This window comes from Dama dama, chromosome 1 (genome assembly GCF_033118175.1).
Source record: "Dama dama isolate Ldn47 chromosome 1, ASM3311817v1, whole genome shotgun sequence".
NCBI lineage: Eukaryota > Metazoa > Chordata > Mammalia > Artiodactyla > Cervidae > Dama > Dama dama.
The window spans coordinates 31,761,047-31,783,571 of record NC_083681.1 but is presented as its reverse complement, the minus strand read 5'-3'; the positions used below and the strand labels follow the sequence as shown (position 1 = coordinate 31,783,571).

General features: G+C 36.9%; 1 protein-coding gene across 4 annotated transcripts in view; it reads right to left on the bottom strand.

Annotated features, from left to right (window-relative positions):
* The window catches only part of ARHGEF12 (Rho guanine nucleotide exchange factor 12), a 151,611-nt gene that overhangs the window by 12,550 nt on the left and 116,536 nt on the right, over window positions 1–22,525 (bottom strand). For all 4 annotated transcript variants that reach the window (XM_061146127.1, XM_061146134.1, XM_061146142.1 and 1 more), the window contains 11 exons: window positions 16,637–16,769; window positions 16,314–16,349; window positions 15,832–15,986; window positions 14,433–14,579; window positions 13,041–13,126; window positions 7,780–7,905; window positions 5,893–6,007; window positions 4,506–4,606; window positions 2,587–2,664; window positions 1,406–1,481; window positions 736–903 (listed from right to left, as the gene is read on the bottom strand). In XM_061146127.1, the coding sequence (XP_061002110.1) occupies window positions 736–903; window positions 1,406–1,481; window positions 2,587–2,664; window positions 4,506–4,606; window positions 5,893–6,007; window positions 7,780–7,905; window positions 13,041–13,126; window positions 14,433–14,579; window positions 15,832–15,986; window positions 16,314–16,349; window positions 16,637–16,769 (1,221 nt within the window). The remainder of the gene's footprint in view (window positions 1–735; window positions 904–1,405; window positions 1,482–2,586; window positions 2,665–4,505; window positions 4,607–5,892; window positions 6,008–7,779; window positions 7,906–13,040; window positions 13,127–14,432; window positions 14,580–15,831; window positions 15,987–16,313; window positions 16,350–16,636; window positions 16,770–22,525) is intronic.

The following is a 22,525-nucleotide window of genomic DNA, read 5'->3' as shown; positions in this document are numbered from 1 at the left end:
GAACTTGAATAGAATTTCTAACCTGTTGTTGTGTGCAAATTATATAAATCTTAATTATGTTGAATTGGGTCATTGTGCTTTTCCAGTCTCCTATATCCTTCTACTTTTCTGTCTATTCATTCTATTAATCTTTGAGAGTTTGATACTGAAACTCCAACTAAAACTCTTAACTTATCTACTTAAAAAAATAATCACAACATATAGTGGAACCATATGTAACTTTGTTCTGTATTTTCCAAGTCTCTGGTAAAGGTGTTATACTTTCATAATTTAAAATAAGTGAATAAATATTTTATCTTCTCAAAAAAAATAAATAAAAATAATCTAAAAAAATAAGTGTATCTGCTATATTAGATGCTGCCCAATTCTAATAAATTTTTGCCCAAATAAACTCTTGAAGTGTTTAATGAAACAAACAAGACCAATGAGAGCCTTTTCAATGGCATGAGCTCCAATTCACTATCTTCACTGATTTGAACATGAAATAAAGATCAGAGTAATATGTAGAAAAATTTTAAATGTGAAAAATTATTCAGAGACTCTAAGCATCCTAAATAATTTTGGGATATAAACTCATAATTCACATTCTAGACAGTAAATGCATTTCACTTGATCTGTGAAAGAATATAAAAGGAGCAGAACTCTATGCCGGCTGTGCAGCTTAGACAACACTGAGTGTCTTATGCAAGGTCATGATGAGCCTGGAGATTAGTGTCATTCAGTGGACATACTCGCCTGTTGCCACTTGTCGAACCAACACTGTATTCAACTTGATGACAGGGCTAAATGTGTGTTTGCTGTCAGCTGTAGATGCCAGAATCTTACTGTGACACCTTAACACCAGTCTATCATCCTGCTTTTGTAACAATACAAGAATATCTTCCAGCAGCAATGTATATAGATCTAAAAATAAAAATGTAGGAAAGGGTGATTAGTACAGAAACTGAGATGTGTTTTATAAACTTTATAACAATTTGACATAGAAAACTGATTTCTGGTAAATCTAGTGAATTTTAAAAATTGCTATTGTGTTTTTTTAATTTCATTTTTAATAATTCATCTTTAAAGTATCACAACAAATAAAAAAACAATGGTTCTTCACCACAGATAGTTTGAGACAGAGAAGTTTAAAAAGAAGCTTAGCCTGATTAGCATACAAAGATGGGGACAGGAATGAACAATGACAAAATTTTCTGCTTCATTCCTAAAGAAATATTTAACACATTTCACATGTAAAAAAATAACATAAGCAGATTTTCTGTAAATGTATAAATAACACGAAGTACCACTGCTAACTGCTGTAACTGAAAAATTTGAGTGGATGTCTTTTCTCTTTGGCATAAGGAAACTTTCCTATTCTTTTCCTTTCTCTACTCTCCCCCAAATTGGCAGACAGTACACCTACCAATAGTTTTATCTCTATTCACCTTCCAAACCAATGGGCCTTCGTGAATCATCTTCCTCTTTGTTAAATCCAAATTCTGCCAAAATAAGGAGAATTATACACAAATTATTTCCAAGTACATATATGATATTCCATAGTGTCTCCTTTCAAGAAATTCCTAATATAAAAGACATTATTTACATTCACTATTATTGATATCTGTCAGCTATTGAAAATAGAATAAAAATCCAGTTAAAGTAAGCTACATAAAATGTTCTAAAAAGGAAAATGCATCTTGTAGAAAAACGCTCAAGAGTAAAGTCTTCCCAATCTTACTCTAAACAGATACTAGCTAATGAAAATGAAGCAAATTTTCAGTCCCTAGAGTCTCAACCCCCTTCCTTATTTTTTCCTGTGTATAACTAACTAGGATCATGGCTTATGCATATGAAGCCTCCGAGTTCTAGACTCTCGTTCCAGAAAAGCTCTAAGGACAGCATTCACAGAAGTCCAGGAAGTACTCAGGCTTGCTCTAAATATTAATAACTTGAGAGAATCATCTTTTAGTATAAGCAGCTCTAGAAAAATCTTAAGTCTCTGGAAGTTAGGAAGCTCAGCATATCAGCATGTGTTTTGATAAACTGTTATGTATGACATAAAATTATATTTTAATAGTCACCAAATAAATCTGCCGAAAGAACCAGTGAAACAGTACAAGAAAGACTTAAAATCCTTATACGTTAATTACTACAAAAACTCCATGTACTAGAGATAGCAATTCATAAATATTTTACTATCATTCCAGTAACAGTTTCAACTTTAATACTTTGGAAGAGCTTCACAGAAAAATAATTATGTTCCTTAACTCAAAAATCTAGAAAGTTCCCACAGTAAACAGCCCTACGCTTACTCAAACTATAGAGTACAATAAAATTAAATTTAACAATAAGGAATGTTCCTTAGTCTCCTGCAAATTCTTGTCACAAAAAGTTAGTTTCACACAAAATATTCCTCTGATGAAAGACTAAAGCAGTCTTTACACACAGACCAAGACATTTAAAAGGAAGAAAAGAATTCTTAGTATAGACTATCTATGATATAAGAACTCCTTCAGGTGATGTATGTTCCCACTGAGATGTTAAATCATCTGTCAGGTCTTGAGTACATTTTACTTTTTAAGTAATGATTAGACCATCTCTTACCCTGAGCTCTTCAACATTTGGGTATTCTGACAACTTCAGATTAGAGGTATCAAGGCGACGCTGATAATCTTCCAAGCGCTGGAAATCAGACAGGATGGAGCTAAGGTTACTCCTTTGGAGATCAATGGCCTCCCTGTTTCTTAATCGAATATGGACACTCCCCCTGCATTTACTGAGCGCTCTGCAACATCAGCCACAACTGACAACTCACTCTTTCTTAAAACACTCCCTTCTTTTGGCTTTGGTGATACTACCTTCTCCTGGTTTTCCTTCCACCTCTTTAGCTCTTCCAATCTTTTTTCAAACTCTCTGGCCTCTAACTAGTTTGTATTTACTTTCTAAATATGTAAATCATGTACATGGTACAAAACTCAGAAGGTAATATAAGGCACACAAAAAAGAGTAAGTCTCCCTCTATGCCTTCCCCACTCCCAATTTTCCCTAAAGAAGTAATCACTAATACCCATTTCTTGGTTAGCCTATGAGGAAAATTCTAAGCAAAAAGAACACATATGGATATAAGTCAGCTTGCCTCTGTGCATGCTGTCTATAGATATACCCTTTTTAAAACAAATATATGGTAACATAATATTTTCATATGTGTATCACTTATTCAAAAATAACAATATAGTCACAGACACATTTCTGTGTGTGCATCACATCAATATATCTTGCTGATGGTTCCATTAGCAAATAGAGTGGACTCATTTCTTCAGTGGCTGTGTGGTATTCAACTTTGTGAAAAAACTAAAGTTGAGTTACATCTTACTAATGGACGTGTTTATTAGTATACACTTCCAAAGGAAGAATGGTTGGATTAAAGGTTACATGCATTTTCCCTAAGATTATAAAATATTTCCAAATAGAAAGGTCGGCATGTATATAGTAAATGCCCATATACTCATCTACATTCCACAACTAACATCTGCTATATCTGTTCTATCATGTATCTGTCCATCTATTCACCCCTCTATCTATCCATCTATCCATTTGATATTTTGGATGTATTTCAAAATAAGTTATAAGCACACTTTAAACATTTTATCATTAACAGAGCTAACAAGAGTTCAATATCATTAATGGGAGTTCAATATTTGTTTACAGTTGTTTTTTTCAAAGTAAAATTTACATACAGTGAAATGTACACATTTTAAGTGTACCTTTCCATGAGCTTTTATCAATGCATATACTTACGAAATGAAACTCCTATCAAGATATGAAATATGGCCATCAGTTCAGAAGGCTCTCTCATACTTCCTCCTAGCTAATATCTGACCCCACATCCTCAGTGACAAACCACTTTTCTGATTTTTTTTCACCATAGTTTAGCTAGGTCTTATAAGTTCACTAAACAGAATATATATATGTGTACACTTCTGCGTCCAGTTTCTTTCACTCAGAATAATGTTTGTGAGATTCACCCATTATTGCTGGTATTACTTTAGTTTATGACTATACTACATTTGGTTTATGCTACAAACATTCCGGTAGAAGTCTATGGGCATATATCTTCATTTCTCTTGGGTAGATCACTAAAAAGAGAATGCTGGATCAAAGGATGAACATGTGAATATGTGTTTTTTAAATTCAGATATAAATTTCTAATTTTCCCTCTGGGGTTATAACATTTTACGTTACAAACAACAAACTTGAAAGTTCCTAGTTTTCCAAAGTTTTACCAACAGACTGAATGAATGAGCAAACAAGCAGCTAGAAGACGCTCAAGAGAGCCAAACACCACTCTGATGTCCTACCACAAACTGATCTGGACCCACCTACTACATAAATAGGTAACCAGTGTTCCGCCCTTCAATTATGTAACAACAGCTACAAGGGTTACTGAACAGGCTCTGGGTAACACTAATTTAACATTCTTATTCTCACTGCCATCCTGTGTCTTCTTGCCTTTTCCTTCTTACCTGCTTGTTCTCTGCCTCCTTAACAGCCTGGTTCACATAATTTAAGATCTGACGACAGTGATCTGCAGCTCTCTTCACCTTCTCCCTTTCTGGAGGCCACTCTAAATACGGTGAAAAAACCCAAAATGTAAAATGGAGGAAATCAGAAAAGAATATAAATATATATATATAAAGGAGATACCACTTTATTTCAACAGTATGAAAGCATACTAAGACCCTGAATATTTTTATACCAGGATAAAAAACCTACAACAGAATCTCAATTTAGGTAGTCTTTGGACAGGTAAGACTTTTTATCACAGTCTTTAAGCATAAATACTAATTTTTAAAAGAAATCAAATGTGAGGAGTGATGCTTTATATCAAGTATCAAGCCCATCCCAAGAAACAGGTTTCATTCACATTGGAAGCTTATATAAATGAGACTCCTTTCTCCTTGCAATTTCAAAGTGCACAGCCTACAAGATTATGTACAGTTGACTAGTTAAGCAATATTTTTGAGTGATAAAATAATTAAAAATAGCTCCAATATAAGTTTCTTTAAATTTGGGATTAAAGAAACAAAATAACTTACAATACTTGTTATCATTAAAAGAAGATGAAATTCACCAAAATATATTGAGATTGTGCTGAGGTTATGTTTTGGTAAAGAATACCAAATCAGAATATTTGAAATTATAATCCCCTAAACAATAGTTCAGTTATACTGAATAAATATATTAAAGTATAAAAATTAATGTGTATGAATATTTTCAAATTCCCAGGCATAAGAAATAGGCATTTAATTACACAGAAGTATTGAGAACTAAGTAAGTATAAGAATCTAAAGCTCAATTGAGAAACTCAGATTCACTTCTTAGTTTAAAACAAGAGAGCTGGAGTGATAATACACTGATTGGACTTAATGAAAGTACATATCAATAGATATAAAATATCTCTTCAACCCGGTATAGGCCTTCACCAAAGGAAATATGATGATACATGCTAGAGGAAGTATTGGTAAACTTTTCCTACTTTTTCTGTATATTTTACAGGCCAAATGGTCTCTGTCAAAACTATTTAACCCTGTTGTTGTACAGCAAAAGTAGTCAGAGATAATATTTCAACAATTGAGCGTGACTATGTTCCATTAAAACTTTACTTACAAAAATATGTGTGAGCCAGATTTAACAATGATCCATAGATTGCTTAAACCCTGTGCTTGCGCTACTAATGGAGCATATTAAATCAAATAGCCTGAACACAACTGGAATCTTGCTAGAATATTTTGCCATACTACTTGGAAATTCAAAGTGCCAGACACCAGGATGCTGTGAGAGATTATTCAGCAAAATGTGTTTTTGTTGTTGTTATTCTTAAGCTCTTTAATTTCAGTGAGAATGCTGTACCTGTGTATTTGGCAATATTGTCCAAGAGAAGAGGGTACTTAGTAAGCCTTTGCATTTGAGTGGGAATGATATCCTTTAGCTGCAGACGACGACAGAGTGGATTACTCTCAGCATCCTAAAATTAAAGGCAAATAAGTGAATTTGTAATTCTTATTAGGACTGTAATTACCTAACATGCACCATATATTCATCATACAAATGTCTTCAGCATCAAAGTTCTGGTTATTAAATCAAGACTTAAAACCTGCCAAGACACGCCACTGGCACACTCCACTTCTGTTTTCTCCTTTAATCATATAACATAGCCTTTATCACTTAGCAAATGGCTCTGTGCTATCTGTTTAAGCAAGGATTGAGAACATCCATAATCATCTCTAACAATTGCTTTCTTGTGAAAGAAGTTTTATCTTTACATACTAAGAAAATCTAGTTACATTTTCCAACGACTGGCTTTCCTACCAAAAGCTAATCAGTTATCTGCTATCTGCCACTCTAAGTAGGCACAGTAGATCATAAATATAGATATATCAGCTCAGCTGTAACAGAGGTCTGCAAACTTCTCAATAATATGCCAGACATGGCTTTGCATGTCATCAGTCTCTCTCAGAACTATTCCATCTGCTGTTTTAACACAAAAGCAGCCAGAGACAATACTTAAAGGAATGAACTTGGCTCTGTGCAGTAGAGTTCTAAGGCGGCCTCCAAGATTCCAATTTTATGGTGTACAACCTGTATAACCCACCCCCTGCCCTTGAGTGTGGGCAGAACCTATCAGTATGATGGGTTATCGCTTCTGTGATTAGGTGACTATCAGTTAACTATGAGTCAATCAAAAAGGAGATTGTCCTAGGTGAGACTGACTTAATCGGAGGAGTCTTTAAAAGCAAGCTCTGTCAGAGAGACATGTTCCTACTGGACTGGAAGAGAAGGACACATCTTATAAACTGCCTACAGGGGTTGTGTGGCAAAGAGATTTGGGCGCTTGCTAGGAGCCCAGAGCAGTTGCTAGCCAACAACAGCAAGACGACAGGGTTCTCGATTATACATTTACAAGGAAATGAATTCTGCTGACAACTAGTGAGCTTAAAAGAGTCCCAGATGAGAACTGCAGCTGCAAGTGATACCTTGATTTCAGCCTGATGAAAGCATGAAGAAAGGACATAGATAAACTGTATTTGTACTCTTAAACTACAAAACTGTGACATGATACATCTGCATCAAGTTGCAACATTTGTGGTGATTTGTCTACAGCAATACAAAATAAACTGTGTTCCAATAAAACTTTATTTACAAAAACAGGGACAAGGCTGGATATGGCCCATGGGCTCTAGTTTACTGATGGTTATATATACCAATATATAGCCCAGTAAGCATGGCTGCTGTCTGACTCTTCTCTGGGCTGGCTATAAGGCCCTTCTCATGTTTTGACAATGTTATTTCAATCGTGTGCATGCCCATTTCCTGCCAATATCTCCAAGGCAATGTGAACTTCTATGTCAAATATTTTAATCCCATCATATATTCTTTATAATTCACCATTACAGTATCACCTTTATATCCTCCAGTAATTTAAGAGATAATGCATGGCTTTAAAAATGTAAACATAGGGACGTCCCTGGCAGTCCAGTGGTTAAGACTCTGTGTTTCCAATGCAGAGGGCATGAGTTTGGTCCCTGGCAAGGGAATGAAGATCCCACATGCCATGGAGCATGGCCAAAAGAGGAAAAATAAATAAATGAAATATTTAAAAAAGAAAAATGTAAACATAGATATAACCCTTATACAAAGTTTTAGTCTTAGAATTCCCCTAGTTCATTCCATAATCGACCCCCCAAAAAATTGCATTTTTTGTGTGTGTGTGTGTGTTACATGACTCACTCAACTCACCTGCACAAAAGTCTGGAATCGAGAATCCTTTTTCTGGCGAGACTTGATCATTTCCAGGGCAAAGGGTTGGTTACTGCAAAAGGTAGCAGCAGCATGTTTCAACTTTTCCTCCCCGGGTCCACTGAACTGTGCCAAGAACACAAAGAACACAATAGAGAATGGGATACTGAGCTTATTTAAGGCCAGGCAAAATGAGAGACAGCCACAATTCTTCCAATATCCCAGTAAGTATCCCCAAGTGATAGCAGAAATCTACATACTTTATATGGATTGTCAAGTATTCTCCACTAAAAAACTTCTGACTCTGACATATCCAGACCTTTTTTGATCATAGTCTAGTATTTTCTTGTTCATAGCTTACCACAACTTACTACCTTTTCAGTCCATCCCACTTCTAAATCTGACAGAAAGGTTGACACTTGGGGAATATGAGACACAAAATGCTTAAAGACTGAGATTAAAATTTGATTTTCTTAGAATCTGACACCTTTACAAAAATTACTGTCCTACTGCTCTAGGAAGAAAACCCTTGGGATTCAAGCTTACTTTCTTACTTATGAAATTCAGGGCAGGTCGTAACTTCTCTGGGTCACAATAAAATTAAATCACCTCTACAGAAGGTGGAGCTCCATCCCTTAAATTTCTCTTGGGGAAGACTCATGAGCCTATGAATGTCTTTTACTAAAAATTATACTTTTTACTGGCTTTCCAGGTGGTGCTACTGGTAAAGAAACCACCTGCCGGTGCAAGAGATGTTAAGAGATGCGCGTTCGACCCCTAAGTTGGGAAGATACCCCTGGAGAAGAGAATAGCAATCCACTCCAGTGTTCTGGCCTGGAGAATCCCCATGGACAGAGGAGCCTAGTGGGCTACAGTCCATGGGGTTGCAGAGTCAGACACGACTGAGTGACTCAGCACAGCACAGCACAGGGCATTTGTAGGTAAACTCTCAGCACTTTCCTCTTCAACTATGAAGCATACAAAGTGGTGTTTTAATAGGTTGCTCCAATGTTGTATTATCTTAAATATGATACTCTACATATTTAGAGATGAGAATGGCAGAATTTTTGGTATGTTAGTCAATCTAGGTACCAGGCAATTACTAACAGCAGCTGGGTTTACAAAAGAAAATAACACCTCAGCCTCAAGCAGTTTTACAGTGGTTTTACTAGTAGCAAATGTACATATAAGGTGATCTCATGGGGCCAATACTGGAAAAATACTCTCCAAAACTATTTTTAAAAGATAAAATAAATCTAGACACCTATTTACGATTTCTGCTTTTAGTATTTCTGGCCAGTGCTTTGCCATTAACCATTTGTACCGAGCAACTACTAACCAAATTGGTTAGTTCATTTTGCTTTTCCTCAACCTCTTATAGGCAAAACACATTGGTCAAGAATACAATTCTTTTTACATGCTCTAAAATAAATTTTCTGTCACACTTTTAAGAGGTATCATGTAATATTTATGTAGTCCAAAGGGCTTTTACAAGAGGACCAACTGTACTTTTGTACTTTATTAATGATGAATCTCACTTGACACTTGGTGTTAAACATTATTTATAGGAGATGTAAATTAAACTGCTTCAGAATCAAGATTGATATCTTAAGTCCATATGACATACAACTTTTAAATCCAAATGGAGAAGAAAATTCATGCTATGCTATGTCATACTACAAATTTTCTATTTCAAGTTTGGTAGCGTGCTGCCAAGCCCACAGAACTCAAAGATCAAGAAACAAAATGAGTCACATGACCACAGAGTAGCCACAGAAAAAGTTGCATTTTCAAGGAAGTTAAGTCTCCTTAACAACAATAATGCCAGCATGGGTCTAAGGAGAAAACGCTTTGGAAAGTTCAGTAAATGCAAGGTGAGACTGCATTAGGATTCCCTGATCCTGTTTTACATGTGAAGTGGCTAATCATTAAGAAGAGATCTACTAATAGATTAGTAGATTCTGAGTCACAGTCTCACCATCAGTGAAAAGAGTAAGATGAAGATTGTTTTGGTCAACTTTCCAGTATTTAATCTTTTTTTTTTAAACATTTTTACAATCTTGCTTTGTTCACTTTATTTTTTTTACAGAATACTTATTTAGTCTGGCTGAAATTATTATTATTATTCTTTTTTTTGGAGGCTAATAACTTTACAATATTGTATTGCTTTTGCCATACACTGACATGAATCCACCACGGGTGTACATGTGTTCCCCATCCTGAACTCCCCCTTCCACCTCCCTCCCCATCCCATCCCTCTGGATCATCCCAGTACACCAGCCCTCAGCACCCTGTATCCTGCATCAAACCTGGACTGGCGATCCATTTCACATATGATAATATACATGTTTCAATGCCATTCTCCCAAACCGTCCCACCCTCGCCCTCTCCCACAGAGTCCAAAAGACTGTTCTATACATCTGTGTCTATTTTGCTGTCTCGCATACAGGGTTATCGTTACCATCTTTCTAAATTCCATATATATGTGTTAGTATACTGTATTAGTGTTTTTCTTTCTGGCTTACTTCACTCTGTATGATAGGCTCCTGTTTCATCCACCTCATTAGAACTGATTCAAATGTATTCTTTTTAATGGCTAAGTAATATTCCATTGTGTATATGCACCACAGCTTTCTTATCCATTTGTTGGCTGATGGACATCTAGGTTGCTTCCATGTCCTGGCTATTATAAACAGTGCTGTGATGAATATTTGGGTACACGTGTTTCTTTCAATTCTGGTTTCCTCAGTGTGTATGCCCAGAAGTGGGATTGCTGGGTCATATGGCAGTTCTATTTCCAGTTTTTTAAGGAATCTCCACGCTGTTCTCCACAGTGGCTGTACTAGTTTGCATTCCCACCAACAGTGTAAGAGGGTTCCCTTTTTTCCACACCCTCTCCAGCATTTATTGCTTGTAGACTTTTGGATAGCAGCCATTCTGACTGGCATGAAATGGTACCTCACTGTGGTTTTGATTTGCATTTCTCTGATAATGAGTGATGTTGAGCATCTTTTCATGTGCTTGTCAGCCATCTGTATGTCTTCTTTGGAGAAATGTTTGTTTAGTTCCTTGGCCCATTTTTTGATTGGGTCATTTATTTTTCTGGAATTGAGCTGCAGGAGTTGCTTGTATATTTTTGAGATTAATTCTTTGTCAGTTGCTTCGTTTGCTATTATTTTCTCCCATTCTGAAGGCTGTCTTTTCACCTTGCTTATAGTTTCCTTTGTTGTGCAAAAGTTTTTAAGTTTAATTAGGTCTCATTTGTTTATTTTTGCTTTTATTTCCAATATTCTGGGAGGTGGGTCATAAAGGATCCTGCTGTGATTTATGTCAGAGAGTGTTTTGCCTATGTTTTCCTCTAGGAGTTCTATAGTTTCTGGCCTTACGCTTAGATCTTTAATCCATTTTGAGTTTATTTTTGTGTATGGTGTTAGAAAGTGTTCTAGTTTCATTTTTTTAACAAGTCGTTGACCAGTTTTCCCAGCACCACTTGTTAAAGAGATTTTTTTTCTCCACTGTATATTCTTTTTTTTTTTTTTTTTAATTTTTTTGGCCCCGGACTCCGCCAAGCTCAGAGACCGCCCCCTTCCCCAACAATGGCGCGGCGGGCACCGGCCAACCCGGGCTATGCTGGGGCTGCGCCGCACATGTAGACGCGGCCTCGCCTGCCTCTCTCCTGTCCGCCCCGCTGCCGGGCCCGGGGCAGGGCTCCGGCCCCGGCCGCCGCCGCCTGCCCGGAGTCAACTAGTCAGTCCACTGTATATTCTTGCCTCCTTTGTCGAAGATAAGGTGACCATAGGTGCATGGATTTATCTCTGGGCTTTCTATTTTGTTCCATTGATCTATATTTCTGTCTTTGTGCCAGTACCACACTGTCTTGATGACTGTGGCTTTGCAGTAGAGCCTGAAGTCAGGCAGGTTGATTCTTCCAGTTCCATTCTTCTTTCTCAAGATTGCTTTGGCTATTTGAGGTTTTTTTTTTGTATTCCATACAAATTGTGAAATTATTTGATCTAGTTTTGTGAAAAATACCATTGGTAGCTTGATAGGGACTGCATTGAATCTATAGATTGCTTTGGGTAGTATACTCATTTTCACTATATTGATTCTTCTGATCCATGAACACGGTATATTTCTCCATCTATTTGTGTCCTCTTTGATTTCTTTCACCACTTTTTTTATAGTTTTCTATATATAGGTCTTTTGTTGTTTTAGGTAGATGTATTCCTAAGTATTTTATTCTTTTTGTTGCAATGGTGAATGGAATTGTTTCCTTAATTTCTCTGTTTTCTCATTGTTAGTGTATAGGAATGCAAGAGATTTCTGTGTGTTGATTTTATATCCTGCAACTTTATATACCCATTAATTAGCTCTAATAATTTTAATCTTTTTAAAAGTTATCACTGGAAAATTACCAAAATCTTTTGGCATTTCCTCAAGCAGTCTACATACTGAAGTAAGCATCTGTTGGCATATCTAAACAGTTCCTGTTCAACCAGTGTTAAAATTTTGGGAACCACATCACAGGTTTTACTATTACTCATAAACTTAACTACAGGACCTTTTTTTAAGCATCTAGATCAAACCCACTTTCCTGTAGGAAGATTTTCTGTATGCTCCAAGTTTAGGTGTCCCTGCTGTCTATTTCCAAAATAACCTGTATTCTCCCCTTTTTGTAACACTAATCACACTTTAAATAATGACTATTCTTTTTCCCCTACTGATTATAAGTTCCACAAGGGCAGGAGGCATATCTGTTCTGACTGCCACTGTATCCCCAGCACCTAGAACAGTGGGTATATGCTGACAAAGAGTCAGCCAGAAAGATAAAAGCAATTTGCCAAGCAGCTACTATAGTCTCTGAACTCTGTTTCCTTATACTGTAAATAAGGTTAAGTAATTTTCACTTTTCTGCTTCTGTGATGGTAGCTATCGATCTATAATTGTCCAGTGTTTTACAGTACATTTCTGAGATTTTGACAACAAAAGACAGTTAAAATTCCACATCAGTTAAATTATTTTTATCAAGGTCCATTTTACTCTACATTCTTTAAAACACCAAGAACTATTATCTTTAATTTGATGAGAAAAGAGAATGCAGTTGAATGGGCACTTATTAGACTAATTAAGAATACACACTTGGACCCTTTTTATCTTTACATCAAAGGATGAGTTTGCATACTTGGGAAGGTTAGCAGCTTAACCTTAAATCTGATCAAATGCCTATGAAAAATTTTAAATGAAATCACCAATGTCCTTACCCAGATCAGCAAATCTTCCCCAATCTGATCAATGACAGAGGTCTCATTCCTCTTCCGAATAGCCTTCATTTGCTCATTCAACCCAACTGGGGGGGGGAGGGGAGGGGGGAAACGATGAAAAAAAATTAAGCATACATTCATTTCAGGCTGAGATACTGGTAGTATCATGAATCTAAATTTAAAAAAAAAAAAAAAAAGATTTTCGGAGTAGTATAGCTTTTTTCCTCCTAGCTCAGTCAATAAAGAATCTGCCTCCAATGCAGGAATCTGCCTCCGATGCAGGAGACCCAGGTTCAATTCCAGGGTCCAAAAGATCCCCTGGAGAAGGAAATGGCAACCCACTCCAGTATTCTTGCCTAGAAAATACCATGGACAGAGGAACCTGGTGGGCGACAGTACATGGGGTTGCAAAAGTCAGACACGATTTAGCGACTAAGCCACATAGCTTCTAATTGCCTTAAATATAAATCTGGACATAATTCCTATACATCTACATATTTTTATTTCTATATGAAAACCAGTTGCCAAAGCATAAAATAACGTGGAAACTAGCACATTATGTACAGTATAGGGGCATCAAATACACATTTAACCTCAAGATTCCATCTGTAACCAGCCATGCTTGTTAGAAAACAAACTTCAACTGTACAAGTGACTCCGCCCACTATTTCTCTCAAAACATGTGTTTCCAGGCAATGGATATCATCATGCTCAAATGTGTCATGCACACTGGTGAGACTCAGGATCACCCACATAGGAACACAAGGCAACCATTTGGTGGGTGGTTGTTGCCAGGTGGTGATGGCATCCTTGATGAAAGAAAGACTAAATGTAAGGGCCCTGGAGAAACAGCGACTTACAAAGAGAGGAACTGATACTATTGTCTCCAAAGCCCAAGATGACTACAACCAGGGACAGACAGCAGCACTGATTTTTAATGTACTCATTCAAGCATTCCAAGCAACAAAACCATAAAATAATTTAATTCCTAAAAGTTTTGGATTTTATGCTATATATCACTACTTACAAAATATATTTATACATATATTATACAGATTATATATTTTAAAAAACATATATAATGTAAGTAATCAGGAATTTCCAAGGGTAATTTTAACTATGTTTTTTGTCTTAAGCATTGACTTTAGGCCCTAAGTTCTGTGTTAATACTCTGAATAAAAAAAAGTTGATGTGGTGGAAGTAAGGAATTGGGGAGAAATTCAAAGATCCAATTTTTTTTTATCTTATGCTCACATATAATTATAGAATTTCAGGAATGCCAACATGGATACAATTATTTGTAAGATTTTACTGTTATGGTGCCTTTTTATACCAAAGAGCTTTTATTTATTGGAAATGTTAGGAACAAAGATCAGAGTCAATTTATCTTACTGTGAAGTTGAAGAATATCTTCTAAGTTTGAAAAAATTTTACGTAGTTCTGAAGGTGACAAAATTCCTTCTCTGGACACTCGCTGATAAAACACTTGATCTAGAACCTTCAATGTTCGAACATGAGCTCTTTCAGTGTAGAATAATTCTAAGCAGAAAAATAGGAAACATAAAATGTTACCTTACTTAGAATGAGATCAAACATAGGCTTTGGCTGAAATTAAGTACCAAATGAGTAATATAATCATTATTTATATTTTTGACAGGATATGGTATCTCTGAAGCCACTTCTTAATTCCATGAAATTCTACTATATACTGGCTCTAAGAGTTGAATACTGCTAAATGAAAAGTATCATTTAAAACAATTTTGTACTTACAAGCTAACAATGTACTCCAAAATCCACTGGTTGCCAGCACCAACCAATCACAACTACAACACTGGAAAACTATAAGTCCAAATATCATAGTCTTTTAACTGAGCCCTCTTCAGAAGTAATAGCATTCTATGTTATCTAACTTGCCCATTAACTCTCTTTAATTAATTAAGTAGGCTGCACTGGGTGTCTGCTGCTGCCCGTGGGCCTTCTTTGGTTGCAGCAAGCAGGGCCTACTCCCTGGTTGCAGTGCATCAGCTTCTCCTTGTGGTAGCTTCTTCTGTTGCAGAGCACAGACTCTAGAGCACAGGCTTCAGTGGTTGTGGCACATAGGCTTCCTTGCCCCCAAGCAAGTGGGACCTTCCGGGACCAGGGACTGAACTCATAGCCCTTGCATTAGCAGGTGGATTCTTAACCACTGGACTACCAGGGAAGTCCTGCCTATAGACTCTTATTTCTGAGGCCAAACTTTTTAATTTCACCATGTCTCAATGTCGCTAGAGACAGGAAGTATATTTATTCAAATCACAACTTAAAGATAGTAATAGGTACAGCTTCCATGTCATATACGCTAGGGTAAAATAAACAACATTATACAAGGATAAAGGAAGACCTAGATTTTAGTTTTCTTCCCGTCACTTACCAGCTGCATGATCTTGACTAATTCAATTAGTTAGTCTGAGCCATGGCTTTCTCATTTATAATCTATGCACAAAAAAAAAACTGAGCCTGAAAGTAAAGTGAGGGCACTAGTGTTGTCTCAATGATTTTTCATGTTTAAGATCTATAATGATTGGAATTTTAAATAACTTGAATGCTAAACACATTTTCCTTTTAAATTATCACTAAGAATCATACAATCACTTGCATTTTTAAGTTGGAAAGTTCAGGGATCATCTATTAATTTCCTCTCTGTTCAAAACAAATGGTGAGTATAAACTCTGAAGCAAACTCCAAGTTTTGGGGGTGGTTTAACTCTAATAAAACTCTATATATGTGAATAATAAAAATGAATTAAGCTCACCATTAATTACTTCCTGTCTTTTGATCTCACAAGGCTTTAGTCCCAATAACACTTCTCGACTGACGAGCTGTTGCCAGTTGGGTGGGTCCGTCTCTAAGTCATTTTCAAACTGTTCATCCTCACTCTGACTTTCTCCAAAAGCTATGCTGTCAAACCTAATGAAGAACAAATAATGATTTCTATTTCAGGAAATCATATGGACAATGGGAGACAGCACAAATCTTTACGTTACAGTCAATCAGTCAGCTTTCTGAAGTATTACTTAGCAGAGCCTGGAACATCATCCCCCCTTACAAATTAGCTAACATGTGTTATAAACGCCTCCATAAATTTTTAAATAGTTGTGTTTATTAAGAAATTTCTTTTATACTATCTAATAGATTTGCGCATAGGGCTTTTTTTCCTTTAAAACTAGGACTTAAGGGAAAAAAGATATATTTCTTAAAATATGCCCCACTGAAAGCTACTTTAGGATTACTTACTTTCGAAAGGGCTTTGGTGTCCCATGTTCAGTCACTCTAAAACAAGGGAGAATAGACAGTCAACATACAAATAAAATGGTGATGAAAAAATTGATGACAAAGATATTCAAAATCCACAGTGACTGATAAATAATTCTTCTGGATATTGCAATGGCTTAATATCAAATAAATTAAGAAACATTTTAGTACATATCTAATATTTACTACCAATAAATTGTATTTCTTTCCCCCAAAAAGCATGTAGAATACTAAGTATAGGCATACTATACAGTGAGGAACTTTTAAGCAATGCCCTAAACACCCCTAAGACACCACTGAATTACCTTTCCACTTCCCATTCCTCCTCCTGCACCTGGTCTAATGGAGGAGGTGGGAAATCAAAGATGGTGTTGGGAGTACGAGGAGTGCCATCCAAGGAGTCGCCAGATGCTGGCGTTTCTCCAGCTTGTTTTGATCCTGAAAAGACAAAAGTCAGACATTCAGATGTTGTTAATAAGGACAGTGATTAAAAAAAAAAAATCAGTCCCCCAGAAAGCTTCAGCCTCACCCATGGTCATATTCTTACTTAAACAACTGCAGGTTAGCTAGAAACAAAATTCTAACATAAAATTTTAACATGCACTAAAAAATAAACTGGGATATCATTTTTCAGTTCAGTTCAATTCAGTCACTCAGCTGTGTCCAACTCTGTGACCCCAAAGACTGCAGCATGCCAGGCTTCCCTGTCTGTCATTTTTACGCAGCTTTAAAAAAATCAACATAAGACATGGCAACTACTAGGAAGAGCACATGATATGGAGAAACATTCTCTATATCCTTTTTTACTCCAAGTACCAATCTTTTTCATTCAAATTTTAGTTATCATCATGGTCTACCTCCAAATAACTTCATATTTCTCATCTTTGAAGAGTTTGCTCACTTATTCGTCCCATTTTCACTTCCCTTCCTTTTTTTCTTCCCACTCTTTAACATCTATATTATTATTCCTAGTTATCTGTTATTCCCTAAGTTTAAATGATGGAATTATATATAGATATATTTGTTTCAACAAGGCGTTAAGTGTCTTAACTTTCCTCTATGTCACATTAGGTATTTGTGTCTGTATCCTTCTCTTTAATTATATTTCTTTCCTTTTACCTTTCATGTCTTTCAGTTACATTTTTACTTGTATCCTTAAGAGGATTTTTTACATTTCCATTCTGATTTGTAGTCACAACTAAAAATATTCTCTGCTTCGCCTAATAGGTTGATTCTAAGAGTCCGAAAAAAAAAAAAAAACAGTGTACTTACATTATTGTGACCATACACATATTGTAATACAACATTCTTTCCAGGTTAAGAGGCATGTTAGGTTAGGATTATGTTTTCTTTTCTACTGGTCCAATGACACAACTCCTAGGTCACTTGAAATAGAATGTTTGTTAAAGTCATACACTCCATCAGTCACTTTCAGATTATGCCACTGTTTGTTTCATGTTTCAATCATGAAGTCTTCCTGTCACCAGCCACCTGTGGCAGCACAGAAGCAGGTCTCTTGGCCCTGTTAAGCTTTCAGATGGTTGGCTGACATCCTAACTACAACTTTACGAGAGGTTCCAACCCAAAACTGCCTACCTAAGCTGATCCTGAGCTCCTCACGCACCAAAAATGTGAAGCAGTAAATATTTTTTTGTGTTACGCCATTAAGTTTTGGGATAATTTATCACAAAGCAATTGATAACTAATAAAACAGTTATTATATGTAACAGTTATATTAAGACTTCTTGGTCTCTGCTCTTTTTTCATAACATGCTATTCTTGCTTTAGATATAACAACCTCTTTAATTTCTTCAAGAATACTATCTAATTTGGAGGTATTTTTATAAGTTCTTATTACCTAAATTATTTTCTGCTAGTGGCAGTTTTTCTGTTTCTTTTGTATTTTCCTCTTTACGCCCCTAATAGGTTTGGCAGTATGTATTATCTTGGGTCTTGACTCTTAATAACTTCTGCCAAAAGTGAGTAATGCTGCACATGTGTAAGAATGCAAGACTTAGCAGCTGACTTGGCTTTCCTGTTCTGCTTTGTAGAAGTAGGGTCCTTTCAGCTAGAAGCTCCTCTGAGTGGCATAAGCCCCTGGCATGCCTACTGACAGGCTTTAGGTCCCCTAAAGTGAGCTTCAGGGCACTAATACCATGGAGGACTTAACAACTGTGTACCATGGCACTACACAATTCACTCAGCTTGTGCCAAGTCATGTCCAACTCTTTGTGACCCCACGGACTACAGCATGCCAGGCTTGTCTGTCCTTCATTGTCTCCCCGAGTTCGCTCAAACTCTTGTCCACTGAGTCAGTGATGCCATCCAACCATCTCATCCTCTGTCACTCCCCTCTCCCCCTGCCCTCCATCTTTCCCATCATCAGTGTCTTTTCCAATGAGTCAGCTCTTCACATCAGGTGGCCAAGTACTGGAATTTCAGCTTCAGCATCAGTTCTTCCAGTAAATATTCAGGGTTGATATCCTTTAGGATTGACTGGTTTAATCTCCTTGCTGTCCAAGGGACTCTCAAGAGTCTTCTCCAGCACCACAGTTTGAAAGCATCAGTCTTCTTTATGGTCCAATTCTCACATCCGTAGATGACTACTGGAAAAATCATACCTTTAACTCTATGGATCTTTGTTGGCAAACTGATGTCTCTGCTTTTTAACACACTGCCTAGGTTTGGCACAGTTTTGCTTTCAAGGAGCAAGCATCTTTTCATTTCATGGCTGCAGTCACCATCCACAGTGCTTTTGGAACTGAAGAATATAAAATCTGCCACTGTTTCCACTTTTTCCCCATCTATTTGCCATGAAGTAATGGGACCAGATGCCATGATCTTAGTTTTTTGAATGCTGAGTTTTAAGCCAGCTTTTTCATGCTCCTTTCATCCTCATGAAGATGCTCTTTAGCTTCTCTTCACTTTCTGCCATCAGGGTGGTTATCATCTGCATATCTGAGGTTGTTGATATTTCTCCCTGCAATCTTGATTCTAGCTTGTGAGTCATCCAGTCCAGCATTTTGCAGGAGGTACTCTGCATATAAGTTAAATAAGCAGCATGACAATACACAGCCTTGATGTACTCCTTTTCCAATTTTGAGCCAGTCTGTTGTTCCATGTCTGGTTCTAACTGTTGCTTCTGGACCTGCATACAGCTTTTTCAGGTAAGGTGGTCTGGTATTCCCATCTCTGTAAGAATTCTCCACAGTTTGTTGTGATCCACACAAAGGCTTTAGCATAGTCAATAAAGCAGAAGTAGATGTTTTTCTGGAATTCCCTTGCTTTTTCTATGATCCAATGGATGTTGGCAATTTGATCTCTGGTTCCTCTGCCTTTTCTAAATTCAGGTTGTATATCTGGAAGTTCTTGATTCAAATACTGTTGAAGTCTAGCTTGAAGGATTTTGAGCATTACCTTACTATCACATGAAATGAGCACAACTGTATGGTAGTTTGAACATTCTTTGGCATTGCCCTTCTTTGGGATTGGAATGAAGACTGACCTTTTCCAGACCCATGGCCACTGTTGAGTTTTCCAAATTTGCTGGCATATTGAAGGCAGCACTTTCACAGCATCATCTTTTAGGATTTGAAAGAGCTCAAGTGGAATTCCATCACCTCCACTAGCTTTGTTCATAGTAATGCTTTCTAAGGCCCACTTGGCTTCACACTCCAGGATGTCTGGCTCTGGGTGAGTGATCACACCATCATAGTTATCTGGGTCATTAATACCTTTTTTATATAGTTCTTCTGTGTATTCTTGCCACCTCTTCTTAACAGCTTCTGCTTCTGTTAGGTCCCTGCTGTTTCTGTCCTTTATTGTGCCCATCTTTACATGAAATGTTCCCCTGGTATCATCAATTTTCTTGAAGAGCTCTCCAGACTTTCTCATTCTATTGTTTTCCCTCTATTTCTCTGCACTGTTCATTTAAGAAGGCTTTCTTATCTCTCCTTGCTATTCTTTTGAACTCTGCATTCAGCTGGGTATATCTTTCCCTTTCTACTTTGCCTTTCGCTTCTCTTCTTAGCTCAGCTATTTGTAAGGCCTCCTCAGACAATCACTTCGCCTTCTTGTATTTCTTCTTCTTTGGGATGGTTTTGGTCAGCACCTCTTGTACAATGTTACGAACCTCTGTCCACAGTTCTTCAGGCACTCTGTCTACCAGATCTCATCCCCTGAACTGCTCATCACCTCCACTGTAAAACCATAAGGGATTTGACTTAGGTCATACATGAATGACCTAGTGGTTTTCCCTACTTTCTTTAATTTAAGCCTGAATTTTGTAATGAGAAGCTCATGATCTGAGCCACAGTCAGCTTTAGGTCTTGTTTTTGCAGACTGTATAACCTTCTCCATCTCCGGCTATAAAGGATATAATCAGTCTGATTTCAACTTGTGTAACAAAGAACACATTCATTTTCTTTTGATACAGGAATGACTGCTTGTATTCTGTAATGTAAGAATCAAAAGTTGCTGACAGAACTGTTTTGATTATAGATCTTCTGTGAATTCATCATTTTCTATTTTACCTCTTCCTCATGCACTCTGTAACTCATATGACAACTCTAAGCCCAAGGTCTCTTTTGGGTTCCAATGGGTCCCACCTTGGACTCCTTACACAAACTATGGGCTCCTACTTCCTTTATGTCCTGTCATCAATCAAACCACTTGTGACCAAATTTGTGTAAATCTCTTATGAATAAGAATATATTCTCTTCCTCGGCTTCTCCTCTGTACGCTTTTTGTTTCTTCATTACCTACTGTTCTTTTATTTCAGTGAGACACGACAGCCATGAATTAAGGCATTACTCAATCCAATATCTTCAGAATTCCACTTAAGACTGAACCTCCAGGCTTTTCTACAAACGTCACAGCTACTTCTTTGTCTTCTGCTACAGGTCCCTCAGATAGAGACTGATGTTTCTGTCATAGACTATGTACTGCAGGGTGATGAGACAGAGACTCTTCTTTTTCCTAAGGACTACTTTTAGACTATTATCCTACTTTCTTATAAAAATCCCTTGCTCTACTGAGGTGCTCACTCTCTGAATAATGTCATGTTGTCATTACCAAGAGCCATCTAGCAACACTGAACCTTTGGCTGCTGGCTCACCATTCTCCTCTCCATGCTATTATCAAACGCGGCCACCACAAAATCCATGTCTATAACGTATCTAAGCCTTTGCTCCTTGGTGCCTCACCTGCTCCATCACTAGTAACCCCCTCTCTGCCACCTCAGTGACCACTCCCACGGATCTACCCTTGGTTTTGTCATACCAGAAACTGAACTGCTTCCAAAATCACCAATACAAACGGGTATTTCCTTCTCCAAATACAAGGACCTAATTCTCCCAGCTCACTTGCTTAAGAAACCGATTATAACAAGTATGAAGAAATATGGTAATAAGCTCTTTCCTTAATTACCTACAATTACTTCCTATCTTTCTTTACTCTTCAAATCCTCTTGCCCTTCTCACTAAATCCTCACTCTCAGCTAATAACCTTGCCCTTCACATATACTCTGCATACCATTGTTTCTCTCCTTCTCAAAACTTTTTTCTATTGGCTATATAGTCCATTTCCCACATTTTTAACCTCTTTCTCTCAACTGGCTTCCTGTTAGCATTAAAAAAAAACCCCAGTATCTCAGATTTTTTAAAAGTCTTCTTTAGATGAACTGCACATAAACATATCTGCCTCTAACTTACTTTTACTTTTCTTATTTTTTGTTGTTTTTATTCTATCATTTTATATTGATAACATTCTTAAATAGAGAATAATTTTTACTGATATACATACTACTGTATGTAGAATAGATAAACAACAACAAGGACCTACTGTATATGCTTCTAACTTCTGACCAGTCCTCTCAACACTCCCCACAACTTGAGTATTTTATTTATGATATTTATGACCACTTCTCCAGAAGGCTAAGCTGCATGGGGCAAAAATCTCAGTGTATAATTATCGCATGCTAACATTGGCTATAGAGATAATGCCTGACAGAAAACTCCATAAATATTCTCTGAATGGATAATAACTCAAAATTACAATTCAGAGTAGATTTGTCACTGCTTATAGAATACTAAAATCTTTAAACTGTGACTCAGTCTTGATTTAAATAATCTGCCCCTCTATTTCTTAGTATAGTTGTTTTAAAATTCTGATGCTTAGCTAAGTTGAATGACAGC